Raw genomic sequence first — 19,756 nt, 5'->3', positions numbered from 1 at the left:
CTCGTAGTAACCTCTGGTAACTATAATTGTTCTTGGCTAAGTGCAGAGAATTTCAAACCAGAAAGCATTTTGCAATTGTAATCACTATATTGGATCCGCCATTTTGAATTTTGAAATTTTGACGTCAGATTCTGAATCAGCTGTCCTAAAACCCCTCTGACAGTATGTTTTCTTCTAAATTAAATGGTTGTTTTCTGGCTATGTTTAGACCACTCCCAACGTTCAAAGAATGGTTTCCGCCCTTGAATCTTCACCATTGTCGATATAAAAAAAAAATACGTGTCGATTATTTTTCGATGTTCTACAAGTGTGCAAAGTTTCATTCAAATTGGTGAGTGACACTTCCGTAAGTTTACTAGTAAGTGTATATTGATGCTTCACAGTATTCATAATCTCTTAGAGTAGTGTGTGAATAACTGTAAATTTATGCTTTACAGTATTCACAATCTCTTAGAGTAGTACGTGAGTAATTGTAAATTGATGCTTCACAGAATTCACAATCTCTTACAGTAGTACCAGATAGGATTCATGAGGGTTTTCAAAATTAGAAAAAGTGTCACCCATTATACCTTTTTCTATGCTGAACTTACATTGAATACCACTTTACTATATATTTATAAATATTAAACGGAAATCATCATATTTCTAGGTTGGACTTGTTGATGTTCTCCATTCCCTCAATATCTCACCTGATAACATCATTGGACACTCTGTAGGCGAATTGGGCTGCGCCTATGCAGATGGTTGTTGTACTGCTGAAGAGACTGTATTGGCAGCTTATTACAGAGGATTGGCTTCTTTAGAAGTAAAACTGATACGAGGATCTATGGCAGCAGTTGGTGGGTAAACTAAAAATATATACTATAATTTAAACCTTTCTATGATTTTTTGGAGATTCATAAGAAGACTTGAGATTTAAGAAAATAATTGCAATTATTTCGATGCAAAGTCTACAGTAATTTAAATATGGTCTTAACATTATATCATTTTATGATAAAATGGAAGCTAAATAGATCACATAAATTGTATTATTTTAGACTACAGATCTGTTTAGTAAAGGTATCTGTTGACGCAAGACTATTTATAGAAGATATACCAGATTGAGTCATATGTATATACACAGAGGGTTAAAATAAGTGTTAGAGGGCCTAGAGACGATCCACGGTTTGTGCAAACTTCATGTTTGTGCAAACATCGTGTTTGCGCAAACACTCGGCCATACACGATTCAACTGTTTGCACAAACTTCAGCTCAATTTTGAGTTTAATCGCGTAAGCATGTCCACTGAAGCAGCTTGTTTAGCGATAGTAATTGCTTGTGCTTTGGAAGCGGGAAATACCCGTGAAACCAAAAAGAAAGAAGAGGATGTGGATGAAAGAGTGGTTCAAGAAACGATCTATTTCCTTCAATGCCGCATTTTTCAAATCCCTGTTTTTATAATCTTCACTCTTTACCTTCCACAGTTCAGGTAAATTTCGATAAAGGTCAATAAATTCTCACCAGAATTCTTGATTCCTATTCATTGACGCCATAGCGCAAGAAATAAGCGTCTGTACACTAGGCTCCCTACTCGGAAATAAAGCTCGTGTTTGCACAAACATGCCAATGCACGGTCGACGTGTTTGCGCAAACATCATGTTCGTGTAAACAATTTTCGAACGAGTTCGATGTGGAAAATGTTTGCACAAACGTTTGCGCAAACAGTTCATACAGCGCCACACACAGTCAAACTGTTTGCACAAACAGCCTTGTTTGCACAAACCGTGGACCGTGTGTGGGCCCTATTACAAGCCAATATCTTGCGAACTATACGTCAAATAAAAAAAAATATTAAGAGTCAATGTATACACGACTCCAAAAGTGCATTACCACCTGCAATTCTCGTTTTCCTGCAATAGCAGGCAACCCAAAAAGCTCGGCGGTTAGGTTGGTTCCGAATTCGAAAGGCGTTGGACCAAATCTCAATTTTGTTAAAAATATATCAGTGTGGCAAACTGAAAAATAAGGAAATAAAACAAATTGTTAAGAATGACAATTTTATTATCGTGACGGAGTTGGATGGCATCAAAAGTTACAAAATGATCTTACTTAAGCAGTTCAAAAAAGATGAATGGCAAAAGACACATATCAGAAAAAAACATTTCTCTCCTTCTCCCCCCAAAAAAAGAATTTTAAAAAAGAAAAAGTTACATAAAGTAAAGGTTTAATATAAAAGACTTACCCAAAATTTTGAAAATTGACACGCGAAAGGCAAGAATAACTGAACCAAGGGAATAAAATTGTGCACAAATATTGCAGACGTAAAATGTGGGAATACAGGCTTCATATTTTCCTGAAAAAAACGGTAGGGTGGGGCACGGACCCCTCCAAACCCTTGATCACGAGATATCAAAAATGCTTGTACCAGTATGTCAGATGTGTGTAAAGGACATGAAGAATTGTAACGAAACTTTTTCTATGGACAACACGTAAAAAATAAAGGATTACGAGGTTTTAATGTTCTGCGGAAAACAGTTTTAGGGGGCAAGAGCCCCCACGAAAAATTTTGAAATTTGACTTCCGAAAGGTAAGAAGAAGTGAACCGAACTGAATGAAATTCTGCACAGATATTATAAACATAAAATGAGGGAATACGGGTTCCTTATTTTCCTTTAAAAAACGGCTGGGTAGGGCGCGGACTCCTCCAAACATTTGATCATGAAATATCAAAAGTACTAGTAACAAATGTCAGATGGGTGTAAAGGACATGAAGAATTACAACGAAACTTTTTGTATGGACAATACGCAGAAAATAAAGGAATACGTTTTTTTTATTTTCTGCGGAAAGACAGTTTTATAGGGTAAAAGAACCCACCCCAAAATTTTAAAGTTGACGCCAGAAAGATAAGAAGAAGTGAACCGAAGTGAGTGAAATATTGCAAAGATGTCGTAGGTTTAAAATGAGGAAATACGGGTTTCGTATTTTCCTGCAAAAAAAAGGTTCGGTGAGGCACGGACCCCTCCAAACATTTGATCACGAAATATCAAAAGTGCTAGTAACAGTATGTGAGATGTGTCTAAAGAACATGAAGAATTGCAACGAAACTTAATGTATGGATAATATGCGAAAAACATACGAATACTGTTTTTTTATTATTTTCTGCGTAAAAATGGTTTTACGGGGAAAAGCACCCACCCAAAATTTTGAAAGTTGACGAACGAAAAGCAAGGACAAGTGAATCGAAATGAATGAAGTTGTGCACACATATTGTAAACGTAAAATGAGTGAATACGAGTTTCGTATTTTCCTGGAGAAAACTGTTGGAAAGGGCACGAACCCTTCCAAAGTTTTGATCACGAAATATCAAAAGTACTAGTAACAGTGAGGTGTGTGTAAAAGAAATGAAGAATTGCAACGAAACATTTTGTATGGAAAATAACCATAAAATAAATCAATACGAGTTTCTTATTTCCTGCGGAAAAACTGTTTTAGGGGTCAAAAGCTCCTACCCAAAATTTTGAAAGTTGACACCCGAAAGACAAGAAGAAATGAGCCGAAGTGAATGAAATTTGCACAAGTACTGGAGACGTAAAATGAGGATAAGGGTTTTATATTTTCTTAGAGAAAACAGTTAGGTGGGGCGCCGACCCTCCCAAACGTTTGATAACAAAAAATCAAAAATAATATTAATAGTATGTGAGATGTGTGTAAAGGAAATGAAGACTTTCAACGAAACTTTTTGTGTAGGGAAATGTGCTGAAAACAAAAAAATACGGGTTTTTCATTTTTGCGCAAAAATGGTTTTATGGGGCAAAAGGCCTCACCCCAAAATTTTGAAATTTGGCAAAGAAAGGGAAGAAAAAGTGAACCGAAGTGAATAAAATTTTGCGCAGATATTGTGGACATAAAATGAGGGTATACGGGTTTCGCATCTACCTAAAAAAAAAAAAAAAGGTTAAGTGTGGCACGGACTCCTCCGAATCTTTGATCACGAAATTTCATAAGCGCTAGTAACAGTATGTCAGATGTCTGTAAAGGACATGAAGAATTGCAACGAAACATTGTGTATGTAGAATACGCAAAAAGAAAATGAATACTTGTTTCTTATTTTATGCGGAAAAATTATTTTGTGGGCAAAAGAACCCACCCCAAAATTTTGAAAGTTGATGCCCGAAAGGTAAGAAGAATTGAGCCGAAGTGAACGAAATTGTGCACAGATATTGTAGGCATAAAATGGGGGGAGTATGGGTTTCGTATTTTCCTTGAGAAAACGGAAGCGTGGGGTGCCGACCCTCCAAACCTTTGATCACGAAATATCGAAAGTACTATTAATAGTATGTCAGATGTGTGTAAAGGACATGAAGAATTCCAAAGAAACATTTGGTATCGACAATACACAAAAAATAAAGGAATACGGGTTTTTTATGTTCTGCGGGAAAACGGTTTTAAAGGCTATAGCCCCACCCAAACTTTTGAAAGTTGAAGCCCGAAAGGCAAGAAGAAGTGAGCCGAAGTGAATTAAATTGTGCACAGATACTGCAGACGTAAAATGAGGATACGGGTTTCGTATTGTCCTGGGGAAAACGGTTCCGTAGTGCGGCAACCCCTCCAAACCTTTGATCACCAAATATCAAAAGTACTAGTAACAGTATCTGAAATGTGTGTAAAGGACATGAAGAATTGCAAAATATCTTTTTGTATGGACAATACGCAAAAAATAAAGGAATACGCGTTTATTATTTTCTGCGGAAAGACTGTTTTATGGGGCAAAACAACCCACCCCAAAATTTTAAATTTGAAGCTGGAAAGGTCAGAACAAGTGAACCGAAGTGAGTGAAATATTGCACAGATATTGAAGGCTTAAAACGAGGGAATACGGGTTTCGTATTTTCCTGGAAAAAGGGGTTGGGTGAGGCACGGACTCATTCAAACATTTTGATCACGAAATATCAAAAGTACTAGTAATAGTATTATAGATATGTGTAAAGGACACGAAGAATTGCAACATAACTTTTTGTATGGACAATACGCAAAAAATAAAGGAATATGAGTTTCTAATGTTCTGCGAGAAACGGTTTTAGGGGGCAAAAGACCCCATCCAAAATTTTAAAAGTTGACGCCCGAAAGGTAAAAAGACAGCCGAGGTAAATGAAATTCTGCACAGATATTACAGACGTAAAATGAGGATATGAGTTTCGTATTTTGCTGAAGAAAAAGGTTGGGTGAGGCACCGAACCCTCCAAACCTTTGATCACGAAATATCAAAAGCGCTAGTAACAGTATGTCAGATGTGTGTAAAGAACATGAAGAATTGCAACGAAACATTGTGTATGCAAAATAACCAAAAAAATAAATGAATACTGGTTTCTTATTTTCTTCGGAAAACTGTTTTAGGGGTCAAAATCTCTCACCCAAAATTTTGAAGTTGACACCCGAAAGAACAGAAGAAATGAGCCGAAGTAAATGAAATTTGCACAGATATTGCAGACAGAAAATGAGGTTACGGGTTTCGTATTTTTCTAGAGAAAACAGTCGGGTGGAGCGCCGACCCCTCCAAACGTTTGATAACGAAAAATCAAAAATGCTACTAACAGCATGTCAAATGTGTGTATAGGACATGAAGAATTGCACCGAAACCTTTCTATGGACAATGCACTGAAAACAAAGGAATACGGGTTTTTTATTTTTGCCGAAAAACGGTTTTATGGGGCAAAAGACCCCATCCCAAAATTTTGAAATTTGACGCCAAAAAGTAAGAAAAAGTAAACGGAAGTGAATGAAATTTTGCACAAATATTGTAGACATAAAACGAGGGAATACGAGTTTCGTATTTACCTAAAAAAAACGGTTAGTTGGGGCCCGGACTCTTCTGAACCTTTGATCACGAAATATCAAGAGTGCTAGTAACAGATCGTCAGGTGTGTGTGAAGCCCACCAAGAATTCCAAAGAAACTTTCTGTATGGACAATACGCAAAAAAATAAAGGAATACGTTTTTTTATTTTCTGCGGAGAAACAGTTGTAGGGGGCAAAAGAACACACCCAAAGTTTTGAAAGTTGATGCTCGAAAGGCAAGAAGAAGTGAGGCGAAGTGAATTAAATTGTGCACAGATATTGTAGACATAAAATGAGGGAATACGAGTTTCGTATTTTCCTGGGGAAAACGGAAGCGTGGGGCGCCGACCCCTCCAAACCTTTGATCACGAAATATGAAAAGTGCTAGTATGTCAGATGTGTGTAAAGGTCATGAAGAATTGCAACACAACCTTTTGTATGGACAATACGCAAAAAATAAAGGAGTACGGGTTTTTTATGATCTGCGGGAAAACGGTTTTAGGCGGCAACAGACCCACCCAAAATTTTAAAAGTTGACGCCCGAAAGACGCGAAGAAGTTAACCAAATTGAATCAAATATTGCACAGATATTGTAGGTTTAAATTGAGGGCAAACGGGTTTCGTATTTTTCTGAGAAAAACGGTTAGGGGGCTCGGACCCCTCCAAACCTTTGATCACGAAATATAAAAAATGCTGGTAACAGTATGTCATATGTGTGTAAAGGCCACGAAGAATTCCAACGAAACTTTTTGTATGGACAAATACGCAAAAAAATAAAGGAATGCTTTTTTATTTTCTGCAGAAAAACAGTTTTATGGGGCAAAAGAACCCACACCAAACTTTTGAAAGTTGACTCCCGAAAGGTACATGTTGTCTCAAAGGTCGAGGGCATTCTTTATTGCTGTTTTAAGGAAAAAAATTTCTAAGTCCAGCTTCGGGTATCTTCGGGAAAAAGTAAACCAAGTTCGAACCTCGAAGTCAACCTTTGCAATCGGGAGAAATTTTGCAGATGTGTTTTTCTTCTTTTAAATATAATAAGACTTGTTATTAATTGTATAAAAAAGCAACATTGATTGAAATACTTAATAATTCAATATTTCGAAACTTTGTATTAATATCAGCACATGCCTGTTTGTCATTTAGCTCTCCATACGTAATGAAACATTTAGATACGTAAACGAATCTTTCCATATGTGAAAGAATGCAGAAAATTAAGACATAGAACACAATTCTCGTCTGAGTACTAAAATAAAAGTCAAAATGGAACAAAAACAGCGTTTGCAGTAAATATGAATCAGAGCCCTGCACGGGCCGGGCGCGCCCGATTCGGCCCGGTGCCCGGCCCGGCCCGACTTGTTTCAAGTAATATCAAACTGGACCGGGCCCTAACCGGGCCGGGCACATTTCGGGCCGAACCGGGCCGAGCCGGGCCGGCCCGGCTCGGCCCGATAGTCTGAAAGACGGTTCGGAAACTAATGTTGTCAGCCTACTTGTTTTTTAAATGTCCTCCACTACCTCTATTTTTGCCGTGTTTGTACGGTCTCACTGTCAGCCTATGTTAATCGTAATGTGTTTGGGAAACTGACTCTTTATTCAAGACTGTGATGTACTGGTAATACTATTACTATTACTACTTCTACTATTACTACTTCTACTATTACTACTACGACCACTGCTAATACTACTACAAGTGCTACGACTTCGCGTCAGAGTTGACATGTCTGATGGTACCGAATTTACCTTCTAAGTACAGAATAAAATTGAGAAATGCTAGTTATTATGGCCGGTCTGCGTAGAATGTGAACCGATGCTTGATCTACGAGGGAGAATAATGGCTCAATGGAAAAAACACTCACATCTGGTGCTAGAGGTCGTCGGATCAATCCCTGCTCATGCTATGTGAGCTTTGTTGTGGACAAACCTCGTGTGCATGGGAGTTTCTGGGGTGGTCCCGCTTACTCCCACTGTTTTCTTTCCACCAATTCATCCCATCATCATCCATTCAGCCTGAGCCGTAGTTACCTAAAGAACGTATGGTAAAGTCAAGTACTTGACATAGTAAGTAGAATTTGGTACGCTACCATTGAACCACGGAGGGCAAAACCATAAACTGGCGTGCTCATAAGATCAGTGCAATTTATAGTAATGTTCAATTAGCAAGGCAAATATCGAATGGTGTTACATGTTCATGTATTGTTTATAGTATGATGCTACAAATATAACAAAATATAATGATCAAATAAATCACCAAATCGCCAGGGTCGATTAGGTGTTCCTGGAACGGTGGCTCAGCGGCTGAGCGTTCACCTCTGGTGTATGGGGTCCCTGGTTTGATCCGAGCTCTCGCCAAGTGAACTTTGTGGTGGACAAACACCGTGTGGGGGGTTCGCGGCGTTCTCCTGTTTCCTTCCACTTTATTTACTCCACTATTTCATTTATTTCTCACCATCGTCTCCTTTAGGCTAGTTGGCATAACTTGGAACCACCTACCAAGAAGAATAAACTAATGGATTGGGAAGATAGACATTCAGTCTCTGGTGAATTTGATGATGAAGTAGACATCTACCTCAACATGTCATCATGTGTAAGAGAACTAGATATACTGCAGTGGTGGAAGCAACAAGAACAAACTTTTCCAAAATTGTGTAAATTAACGCGTCAGTATCTCGTCATCCCTGCTTCTAGTGCGTCTACTGAAAGAGCTTTTAGTACTCAGGAACGGAGAAATGCTCTAAAGCCTGAAACTGTTGAATCTGTTTCTGTGCTATTCGATGCGTACAAGAACATACAGTAAAGCGATGTTCATTTTGCACTATTGGTTTCTTAGGAAACCTTATATTTTTATTTTCTTAATATCAACTATCCCTTCTATTATATGTGATGTTAAGAGGCATTTTTGATAGCTGATATCTATACATTTTTCATTCAGGGGACTTTTGAGGTATTTTTTGATCAACAATGATATGTGTGGATTTTGTTTTGATTTACTGCCTCGCATTCCGTCATATAGCTCTGTTATTTACTTGTTACGCACCGTTCCAGGAACACTTCATCGATCCTGGGGTCTGGGTGATTTATTTGATCATTGTTTTTTGTTATTATTATTGTAGCATCGAATTATAAAGAATACAGGAACATGTAATATGATTTGGAATCTGCCGTGCTAATTGAACATTACTACAAATTGCGCTAATCTTATGAACACGCCAGTTCATGGTTTCGGCCTCCGTGGTCTAATGTAGCGGAACAAATTCTAATTAGTAGGTCAAGGACTTGACTTTCTCATATGTTCTTTAGGCAATTACGGCTCAAGACGTATGAATGATGATGGATGAATTGGTGGAATGAAGACAGTGGACGAAAACGGTCTAATCCAAAAACTCCCACGCTCACGATTTTTGTCCACAACAAAGCTCACATAACACGAGGAGGGATCGATCCGACGACCTCTAGCACCAGATGTGAATGCATTCTACTGGCCAGACTACGCAGACTGGCCATAATAACTAGTATTTCTTCGATTTTTTCTGTACTTAGATTGTAAAGTATGTACCACCAGATATGTCAACTCTGACACTCGTAGCAGTTGTAGTAGTAGAAGTAATAATAATAATAATAATAATAATAATAATAATAATAATAATAATAATATTAATAATAATAATAGCAGTAGCAGTAATAAGAGTAGTAGAAGTACAGTACTTTACAGTCTTGAATAAAGAGTTAATTTCCCAAACACCAGTGGCGGCGGTTGGACGTTAAAAGTGAGGGGGCAAGACATGATCTGAATATTTGTATATAAATGTTAGTTTTCCTGGTTGTTTCTAACATTTTGTTTGACGAAAGGTTGTATAACTAATAGGATACTATATTTTCAGTTAAAATACCGTATATCGTATATAATAGTTTATTAAATAAATTGAGAAGAACAACGCAAGTAGATACTAGCCCTTTGTACTCTTAAACAACGAAAGTGTAAGAAGAGATTTGATTCCTTGCTCATGAACATCTTAAAATTCTGTCTGGAAAATTGTGTGATCAGATTATTTAATAAATTTGCAAAACAAATAAATAGAAAGGATAATATTAATCATAGTAATGAATAATGATGCTTGTTTTGCAAAAGTTATATTGAAACTGAGGATTAATGAAAAACTTAATATTTAATTCCAAACATGATATTAAATGTATGTTATTACTCTTAGAAAATGAAAGACAGTAAATACTACAAGCATATGCTACGACATTTAAAGAAATATTTGCTTTTGCAACTTCTTGAAATATGTTCGTTGCCATTAGGTGCAGATTTTACTTTCTTGGAACACATCAAAACACAACAATACTTACAATCCACACTTCAGTTATACAAAATAAAACCTAGAATTATGTTCAATTTACTAAATTTTATTGTATATACACTCGTACATCCTTAAACACAACACTTCACTCGTATATTACACTACAAAACAATGGAAAAGGTAGAAGTTGTTTCTTATCACGCTCTTTTTAATCGATATTTCTTACTTTAGAAAGAAGAAAAGACATTTTAGGAACTATCAATTTTTGTGCAATTAAAGAATAACTTGTGAAATAGGCCCTACTTTTTTGCATAATGTTCTTTCGATTAGCTTCAAAGCGGCTCACTAACATATCGAGCCCTTGTAAGAAGAAATGAAAGTATGCTGAAATTGTTTTCCAATAGGTTATTTTTTGGGGTTATTTTCTGTGGCGATTAAAACGCAATTACTGTAGCTTTCTTTACTCCACGGGAAGACAACCAATACGTATTCACGCAACAGCAAATATTATATGGCAGCATTTTTTCCTATTAAACAGTAACACATACAAAATCGTTACATTTCCAAACGAAACTATATACATTAATTGGTTACTTAAAAAAAGTGCGGGGGCAACTGCCCCCCTTTGCCCCCACTAATCGCCGCCCATGCCAAACACATTACGATTAACACAGGCTGCCAACATTAGTTTCCGATCCGTCTTTCACAGTGTTCGGGCCGAGTCGGGCCGGCCCGTTTCGGCCCGATTTGTGCCCGGCCCGTTTCGGCCCGGCTCGGCCCGAAATGTGCCCGGCCCGGTTAGAGCCCGGCTCGAGATTCGGGCCGGGCCGGGCCGGGTCGAGCCGGGCACAGAATTCAGATCCATTCGGGTCGGGCCGGGCCGTCTTCGGGCCTGGGTTTGCAGGGCTCTGCCCTGCACGGGCTGGGCGTGTCCTGTTCGGCCCGGACACAAATGCTATAGGGCCGAACCGGGCGCACGAATTTCCGGGTTGGAACCGGGCACTCAAGGACGGATTGGAAACTAATGTCATTTTTTCCCTTAAATGTCCTCCACTACCCCTGCCTTTGCCGTGTTCGTACGGTCTTACTGTCAGTCTATGTTAATCGTAGTGTGTTTGGGAAACTGACTCTTTATTCAAGACTACAAAGTACTGTAATACTACTAATATTACTACTACTTCTATTATTACTACTACGACCACAGTTAATACTACTATAACTGCTACGATTTCGCGTCAGAGTTGACATGTCTGGTGGTACAGAATTTACCTTTTAAGTACAGTATTTTATAACAAGACTTGTCAAACAGGGTGAAATATCCCTATTTTCATTTTCCAACCATTTTTGACCATAAATCGACTTTTGCGAGGTGAGAAAGGAAGATACGACAGAAGGAAAACAAAGTTATTGCAGAAGCATTATCATCAATATTTTGCATTCCAAAATACGGAATGTTACTTAAAAAAACATAACTTTAAAAGAAATATCTACTAAAATGAAAGAACAATCATGGCATTTTAGGCGTGTGCGTAACAGTAATATACAAAATAAATATTACAATACTTTTGAGGGTCTAGATCATTTAGATTAGATATTGGTATTCCAAAGGTAAACAAATGAAATGTTTTTTTTCTTTTGACTGAAAACGTGATTTTGAATTATATATATATATATATATATATATATATATATATATATATATATATATATATATATATATATATATATATATATATATATATATACACAGACTGTTATACAAATCGTGTAATTTTCTACAGCACTGGGAGAAGATGAAGTTTTCACACCATTAATATAAAATTTGGCACTCTTATTGAGAAATATCAGAATTTTTCGAATTTCTAAAGGAAATAGAAGAAAATTAATGTTTAGCCCCCCTTTTGGAAGTGTAAACACAGAAGTTCATTTTCCTTATGGGAGGTTCAATGTTAAATTTTGGAAGCAGTTTTCTCCAATAATTATTTGTAAAGATTTTGGGGCAAATGAGTTGTATTTGTTACGAAATGCAAAAACACTCATTCACAAAGCTAGTAAAGCCGTCTCAAACATTATTTTGGGAAGGCCCCCCTTCGGGGGCAAGGGCCGTAAAAAGCTGGTGGGTGATGTGTTACCAAATCCCAAAATTTATTTTTGGAGTGCCAGTAAACGTCAGATTAATCACGAATGTCACATAATTAATGCTCCAATGCTCCTTACATGTAAGAGTGACTGATAATGGGGCTACAGCCCCCTTTCAAACGTATGAAAATCACCAGAAATATCCTTAGTAGGGACATACGAGAAGAAGGTGTTTTTGTTAATTAGTGTGAAATTTGGCGTCATTGTAGCAAAAGAGTATGCATTTTTGAAATATGGAATGCTATTTTGGTAACGCACCGCCTTAGGGGGGCACAGGGGACGAAGCATTAGATGATGTACCTTTATAAAAATTCAAAATTTTGTTCCGGAAATGCCAGTGAGCGTCAGATTTTTCACAAGTGTCACAGAATTAATATTCTAATGCTCCTTGCATGTGCCAGTAACTTGTGTGGGGCTATAACCCCCTTTTATAAAATATCCCCATAATTCTTCAATTTATTTGAGGTGACCTTTGTGCTGCCTCTGTACCATATCGGGTTGTGCATTAATGGAAGCCATGGCTAAAAATAATACGCATTTCCTTTCCCCCGACTTCGATCCGACATTTTGTTCTCGAGTTACGGCTGTTTTGGGCATTTTTCCGACTGTTTTTTGGCTGGTCATAGCGCCAAAAGGAAGCATTGTGCACCAGGTTGTCTTATCACGGTGTCAGGAATGAGCTCTCAAACGTTGTAAGTGTTGTTTTGAAACACCCTCTATATTTCTATTCTGTTTCTGATTAGCTTCTCTTTGCCAATCAATTTCCAGTATTCCCAAAATAAACCAAAAGTGAACTAAATTCACTAAATCGCCTTTCCCCTATGCTTTCTTCTTGTATAGTACTTATTATATATTTATATTGTAATTGACAGAGATTGCCAATATTGATTGAAATATCTGGTTAAAATTCTATTAGAGGAATTACCTCTTCAGTACAGAAATTCCCTCCTTGCATCCTACCGCCATTTTAGGCGAGATGGGATTAAGTAAGATGGAAATTCACATCTCGCCTAAAGTGGTAGACATTCTTATTTTGGAGATATAAGTGGCTGATAAATCGTTAGGCGAGGTGGGATTAAGCTAGATGGGATGGAATCATCTGAAAAGGTAGGGGTACGGTAGGTAGCGGCATGACGTCACGCCGTCCCCCATGCCTTTCTTTGCCCATTGTAATTGCTTAGGAAGTGGGAGGACGCCGTACACAGTTTTTTGGAGGTGGGGATAGGGTCCCCCGCGTTCCCACGCACTTTAACCCCTGCTGCTAAGTATTAATTGCTGTGATGACTAACGAAAAATATTATGTGATAATAATAATAATAATAATAATAATAATAATAATAATAATAATAATAATAATAATAATAATAATAATAATAATAATAATAATAAAGTATCTGAATGATACAGATATTTTTTCAACTTTTATTACAATTGCTGTGGGTTCCCATGAATCTGGTTATATTGTTTTTGAAAGGAATAAAGAAGCTTCAAACAACAATATGATTTGTATAAAAGAAAAAAAGCCTTATCAGTTGCAAGAACTGACAAGTGGCCTTCTGTCTGTTTTTTTAAACACAATGTTACGAGACACAGAAGCCACAACGCCTGCGGTGTGCTTGCTTTTTTGCCTCAGGCAGCTTCAGTACTAAAATTAAGGCTTTGCTTCAGGCAGACATTACTAAAATTATGTCAATTTATGTGTAGCTAACAGCAACCACACAGGTTCTTTGAAACGCTGAATTTTACAAGAAAGGTTTTGTCCATCGGATAGGAAGCGAACGAAGCCCATCGTACGTTGTAATCCCTCCCCTCTTTTGCACACTGTGTGAAATTTAACTTGTATACTGTAGTAAGTTACAGAAAAGAGAATGCTATTTTTTAAAAAAATGACATTATCGAATAAGATTGACCATTATTACAATATATTCAAGATGAAAAATATTCTTTTAACAGTCGTCGTACTTAGTTGTCTGCACTGAAATTCCCATAATGTGCTTTCTTCTTTTCTAATATGAGCTCCGAGCTTCTTCGTGTCTAAGTGGTTAGCGTACGTGCCTTTGGCGTGAGAGACCCGGGTTCGATTCCGGTGAGAGCTCATGTAGTTCGGGTTTGTCAATTAATCAGTAGGTCCCGTATTATATAGCCTCGCTGCTGAAAGGGACGACAAAATCAACTCAACTCATATTGAGCACCATAGGAGATATAACTCCGAGGTGAATTTTGTCCCTGGAAAACCTCCCAAAATCATCAACGGTACGAAATGTGTCTGCAATGCAACATGTCCATCATTTCCAAGTCCATGCTCTGTGATCTAATTTGCTTTTCATGTTTTCAGTAAACTAGACAGACAAAAGGAAGAATAGAGGCTTTCTTCCAGAAAATTGTGTTCGAGGGTGGGGGGTCACACAGGCTCGTATCCACGGGGAGTCTAGGGGGCCGGGCTCACCAAAACTTTTTACATTAGAATGATTTATGAGCGTTAAAGCAGTCAGCCATTAGGATTTTTTTGTTTTAGGATGATACCAGATTCGACTCCTGGTGTAAGCTCAACTTTCAGTATTGTGTCATTTGCAGGTCTCGTCTCATACAGATTCGTTGAAAAACCTCTAAACATGTGCTATGACTAGTATGCGAACTAAAGTTTTTTTAGCAAAAGAGAGAGAAATTTCTTGCTTTAGACTCTGCCCTGTAATCCAGTTTTTCTGGAGGCGAGATAGTATGGTTGGGAACGACCTATCAGATTCAAGTTCCGAATCCACACATAAAAGACCTTCCTTTATAACCTTGGTGTTGTATAAAGACGAAAAACAAAAATATACTGATAGCTCCAGTAATATAATATATTACTGGAGCTATCAGTATATTTTTGTTTTTCGTCTTTATACAACACCAAGGTTATACCACATATTTTTGTTGTCTTTATACAACACCAACACACATATTTTTTAAATCTCTTTGCTATAATATATTATATTATAGCAAAGAGATTTAAAAAATATGTGGTTTTGAAATAGAGAAAGAACAGTACCTGAGCTTTATTAGTATTACTAGCATATATTACCCGCTTTGCTAAGTTAAAATGAAAATTTTAAAGCACAAGTCCGTATTTCATGTGTTTAGTACCCGTGAAATATGCTGTTTTCGTTTTTAATGGCATCGATTTAAACAGCATCGGAAAGATCATTGATCAACTCGGCGACCCCAAAAATCATGGATTCGACACCAATAATGGTCATTTTCGGTCATTTATATATATATTTCCTCCTCCCCTATGTTGCGGGCCATGGCAACGAAAGTGTCACTGTTCATCTCAGCGACCCCCCACAAATGTGGATTCAGCACTAATTAACGGTCATTTTCCATTATCTTTAAATATCTCTTCCTCCCTTTCCCCCAAGTTGTGGGGTTGAATTTGAATTTAAACATGATCGAAAGTACCACTGCTCATCTAAGCGACCCAGAAAACTATAAATTTGACACTGATAGTAGCCATTATCGATCATTTTATATATCACTTTCTCCCCTTCCCGCAAGTGGCGGAGCTGATTTTGCATTTAAACCGGATCGAAGATGTCACAGTTCATCAGAATGATCCCGAAAACTATGGATTAGGCACTAATATTGGTTATTTTCGATTATTATTATTATATATAGCTCCCCCTCCCCCGTGCTGCGGCACACGAAATCAGAATTGTCACTGTTAATCTCAGCTACTCCTAAAACTATCGATTCGACACTAATATTACTCAGTTTCGATCATTTTTAAACGTTTATCCCCCTCTCCTCCATTGTACCCTCCACCTTCCCAACTATTAGGGCTGAACTTGGATTGAAACAGCAACAGAAGTGTTACTGTTTGTCTCATCGGGCCCGAAAACTATGGATTCAACATTAATATCGGTCATTTTTGATCATTTTTAAATTTCTCTCCCTCTCGCCCTCCCCTACGTTGTTTCATCAAATTAAATAGCCTAAAGTAATCCCTACCCCTATACTCATGTATATGGAAAATTTGATTTAGATCGGTCGGGTGGTTCAAGAGTGATGAAGTCACAGAGACAGGCATTTTTATTTTTATTTTTTTTACATATATCTGCTCCCTCTCCCTCCCCTACGTTGGCTCGTCAAAGTGAAATGATAAAAAAAAACACCCAAGGCCCGACCCTCATATTTGTTGAAAATTAGATCGAGATTGGTTGGGTGGTTCAAAAGTTATTAGGTTTTATTAGTTTCTATTTATACGTTCCCCCCACCCCCCTAGGATGTACCGTTAAAGTAAAATTACAAAAATGTTTCCAGATCCAAACCTCATACATCTTGAAAATTTGATTGCGATCGGTCGGATATTCAAGATATAGTTCAAGAGTTATTAAGTTACAAAAATAGTGGCTTTCAGTCTTATATAAATTGATTTATATATATATATATATCTCCTCCTTCTCCGCCCCCACGTTACTTCGTCAAATTTAAATAACACGATCCCAGGCCTGAGCCTCATCTATGTTGAAAATTTGATCAAGATTGGCCGAGTGGTTCAGGAATTATTAAATTTTATTTATTTTTACACCCCCCCCTAAGTTGTACCATCAAAGTGAATAGCCTAAAACCAGCCCAGCCGTAAAACTCATCCATGTTTCAAATTTGATTAAGATCAGTGGGGCGGTTCGGGAGATTTATAGTCACAAACATAGTGTTTCTCAATTATATATATATATATTAGTAGTGTCGAATCTAGATTTTTTCCTATGGGGGCAACGTAAAATTTTACGGCACATTCCACCAGCCCCCCTTCCAACAGAACGGCGAATATGAATCGTTTTTACCACTACCACTCTACATTGAGACTTTTCCCAAATAGGCAGTACTGGCTTCGATAGAAGGTAAAAAAGTTTGAAGGGCCGGATCGGGACAGTGAAGAGAAGAGTGGCAGTGTTGGGCAAATTTCAATTGAATTGACAATTAACAATTAATCTGTAAATTTAATTGTTAATTGCAATTGACAACGGAAGTAAGTAACGGTTAATTGTTAATTGCAGTTGCCCATTAATAAAGGAGAATCAATTGCAATTAATCAATCGATTGAAAGTAATTGCAATTGAAATTAATTAGCAATTAATTCAATTGCAATTTTTGATTTCCACAGCAATTACTTTCAATTGATTGATCAATTGCAATTGATTTTCACTGATTAATTTTCAACACTGTAGTTCAGAGAGAGTGTGGGGCAATGAAAACTTTAGCCACGACCAACTGACCCACCACCCATCGTGACCCATGACCCACCGTGACCCACTCTGTCCCACCACCCACCATTAACCACTGTCACACACTGTGACCCAAGACCCACCGAATCCCATTGTCATCAACTCTGACCCACGAATCATGCCCTCTTCTCTACTGACTAAAGAGTTTAAACTTGTAATAAAACAAGGCTATGAAATTATCACTCATTGGATTTTAAATTTCTACGATCAATCACTCAAGCACCGCTCTATTACAATAACGGTGGATCTGACCTTTCTAATATAAATAAAATAGAGTTTGCTTGAGTGTCTGTCTCTCTATCTGTGTGCGGCCCCTGGACCAGACGAGTGGACGAAAGTTTTTAAAATTTGGTCGCGGGTAGCTTGGTCTAGGCCACAGATCAAGACGAAGAGTTTTTTTTCAACCGGGACCGGCCTGGGAACCAGACAAGTTGGCCGAGAGTTACCAAATTTTGGACACGGATACCTTGGTTCAGGTCCCAGACCAAGGTGAAGCGTTTTTGACTAAATTCGAACCAGGGGGGTCTCAGGAGGGCGTTAACCCAGACATGTAAAAGTAGTAGAAAATGACCGATATTAGTGTCGATTTCATAGTTTTCGCGGTCGCTGAGATCAATGGTGATACTTTCATTAGCGATGATTTTCTAATTCAGCCACCATTGTATGTGGGCCGGGAGTCACCGGGGTGGAGAATTGCGAGACATGTAAAAATAATGGAAAATGACCGATATTAGTCTCAAATCAATAGTTTTCACTGTCGCTGAGATGAATGGTGATACTCGCACAGGCGTTGACTTCCAAATACTGCCCCCATCGGCTGCTGGCCAGAGGCATGTTTTTTTCTCAAAATTGGAACCAGAGGATCATAGGGGCTTTTATCGGAATATGTAAAAGTAGTAGAAAATGGCAGATTTTAGTGTCACATTCATAGTTTTCGCGGTATCGGCTGGAGGCCAGAGGCGATTTTTTCACAATTCGAACCAAGGGGGTCTCAGGAGGCGTTTACCGGGACATGTAAAAGTAGTAGAAAATGACCAATATTTGTGTCGAATCCATATTTATCGGGATTGCTCAGATGTATAGTGACAACCCCGATAGTGTTCACGTTCAAATTCAGCCCCCATCGGCCTTCCCAATGAAAACACATGTATATATATTATTTTGTTTTCCATGTAGTTAACATTAATGTCATAGTAGATTAAATGATAAAATTCGAATTAGTAATTCTGTTTTACATTGCTCCATACATACACTGGAGCAAATCCCGGGGGGATGAAGGGGACATGTCCCCTCCAATCTTGGAACTGAGGAGATTGTCCTCCCCAATAATCCGATTTGAAATGTGTTTTTTGGGAGAGAAATTTGATTATTTGTGTCCGATCGCTAGAAAGGAAAGTGAGATGAAATTAATGTCCACTCAGAATAAGCCTCAAATCTGCCCGCCTCCCAATGTTGAAGACAATTCTGCTCCCCTGATCCTCGACAGCATTGTTTCTCGGCTACAGAAATATTTTGAACATCGCTATATATGTATATATATATATAATATGGGAACGATCTTACCCGTCCCCCCCTCCCCTAATGTTGAAGACAGATTTGCGCTGTTGCATACATACCTGTCGTTTCTCGTTTCTTTTTGTCCATGAACTCAAAATCCTGGACAAGGCTTGCATAAATTTCTCGCCGTGCTTTTTGCTTTTCAATCCTGTCCTTGAAAGAGTCTGTTATCTTATCCCATATGCAAAGTCTACATTCCACAAGTTCAATAACGGTTAAAATATCGAATGGAAAAATTCCTGCCATCTCTAAAAATCTAAGCAAAACTAGAAAGGTAAGAATGCAATAATACACAACCTTTTGATCCAGTCACTGTAGCTAAAATGCAGAACTCTATCAGTGGGTCGATCCCGGTACAAAGGGAAGAGGGAAAACTTGGATACATAGCTTTGGTCTTTGTTTTCAATTGCCATTCTACACATTATTTTTTAAAATGGGAGATTTGGGATAGTTTTGGAAGTGAGAGAAAAAATCTGTAACAAGTGAAGCATGAAGTCACATCCCTATTGTTGAGATCACAATCAAGAAAATGCCAAGTGAGTAACTTGTCCTTGGAGCTTGGGAAAGAGTATTTGATTGTGTTGGTTTCGTTTCAAAATAATAATTCTACTTTGACTTGTCAAAAAATATTGTATTCAATCACTGCTTATTGAGTGGAACCGGGAAAGGTGATCTGCACACAAT

General features: G+C 37.8%; 1 protein-coding gene across 1 annotated transcript in view; it reads left to right on the top strand.

The window, feature by feature from the left end:
* LOC145679014 (fatty acid synthase-like) overlaps positions 1-19,756 on the top strand; it is a 177,654-nt gene that overhangs the window by 45,172 nt on the left and 112,726 nt on the right. The window contains exon 10 of the mRNA XM_081749614.1: positions 650-839. Coding sequence (XP_081605740.1) covers positions 650-839 — 190 coding nt within the window. The remainder of the gene's footprint in view (positions 1-649; positions 840-19,756) is intronic.

This window comes from Thermobia domestica, chromosome 2 (genome assembly GCF_964235325.1).
Source record: "Thermobia domestica chromosome 2, izTheDome1.hap1.1, whole genome shotgun sequence".
Classification (NCBI taxonomy): domain Eukaryota; kingdom Metazoa; phylum Arthropoda; class Insecta; order Zygentoma; family Lepismatidae; genus Thermobia; species Thermobia domestica.
The sequence above is the reverse complement of the archived record's forward strand: the minus strand, read 5'-3'. Positions and strand labels throughout refer to the sequence as shown.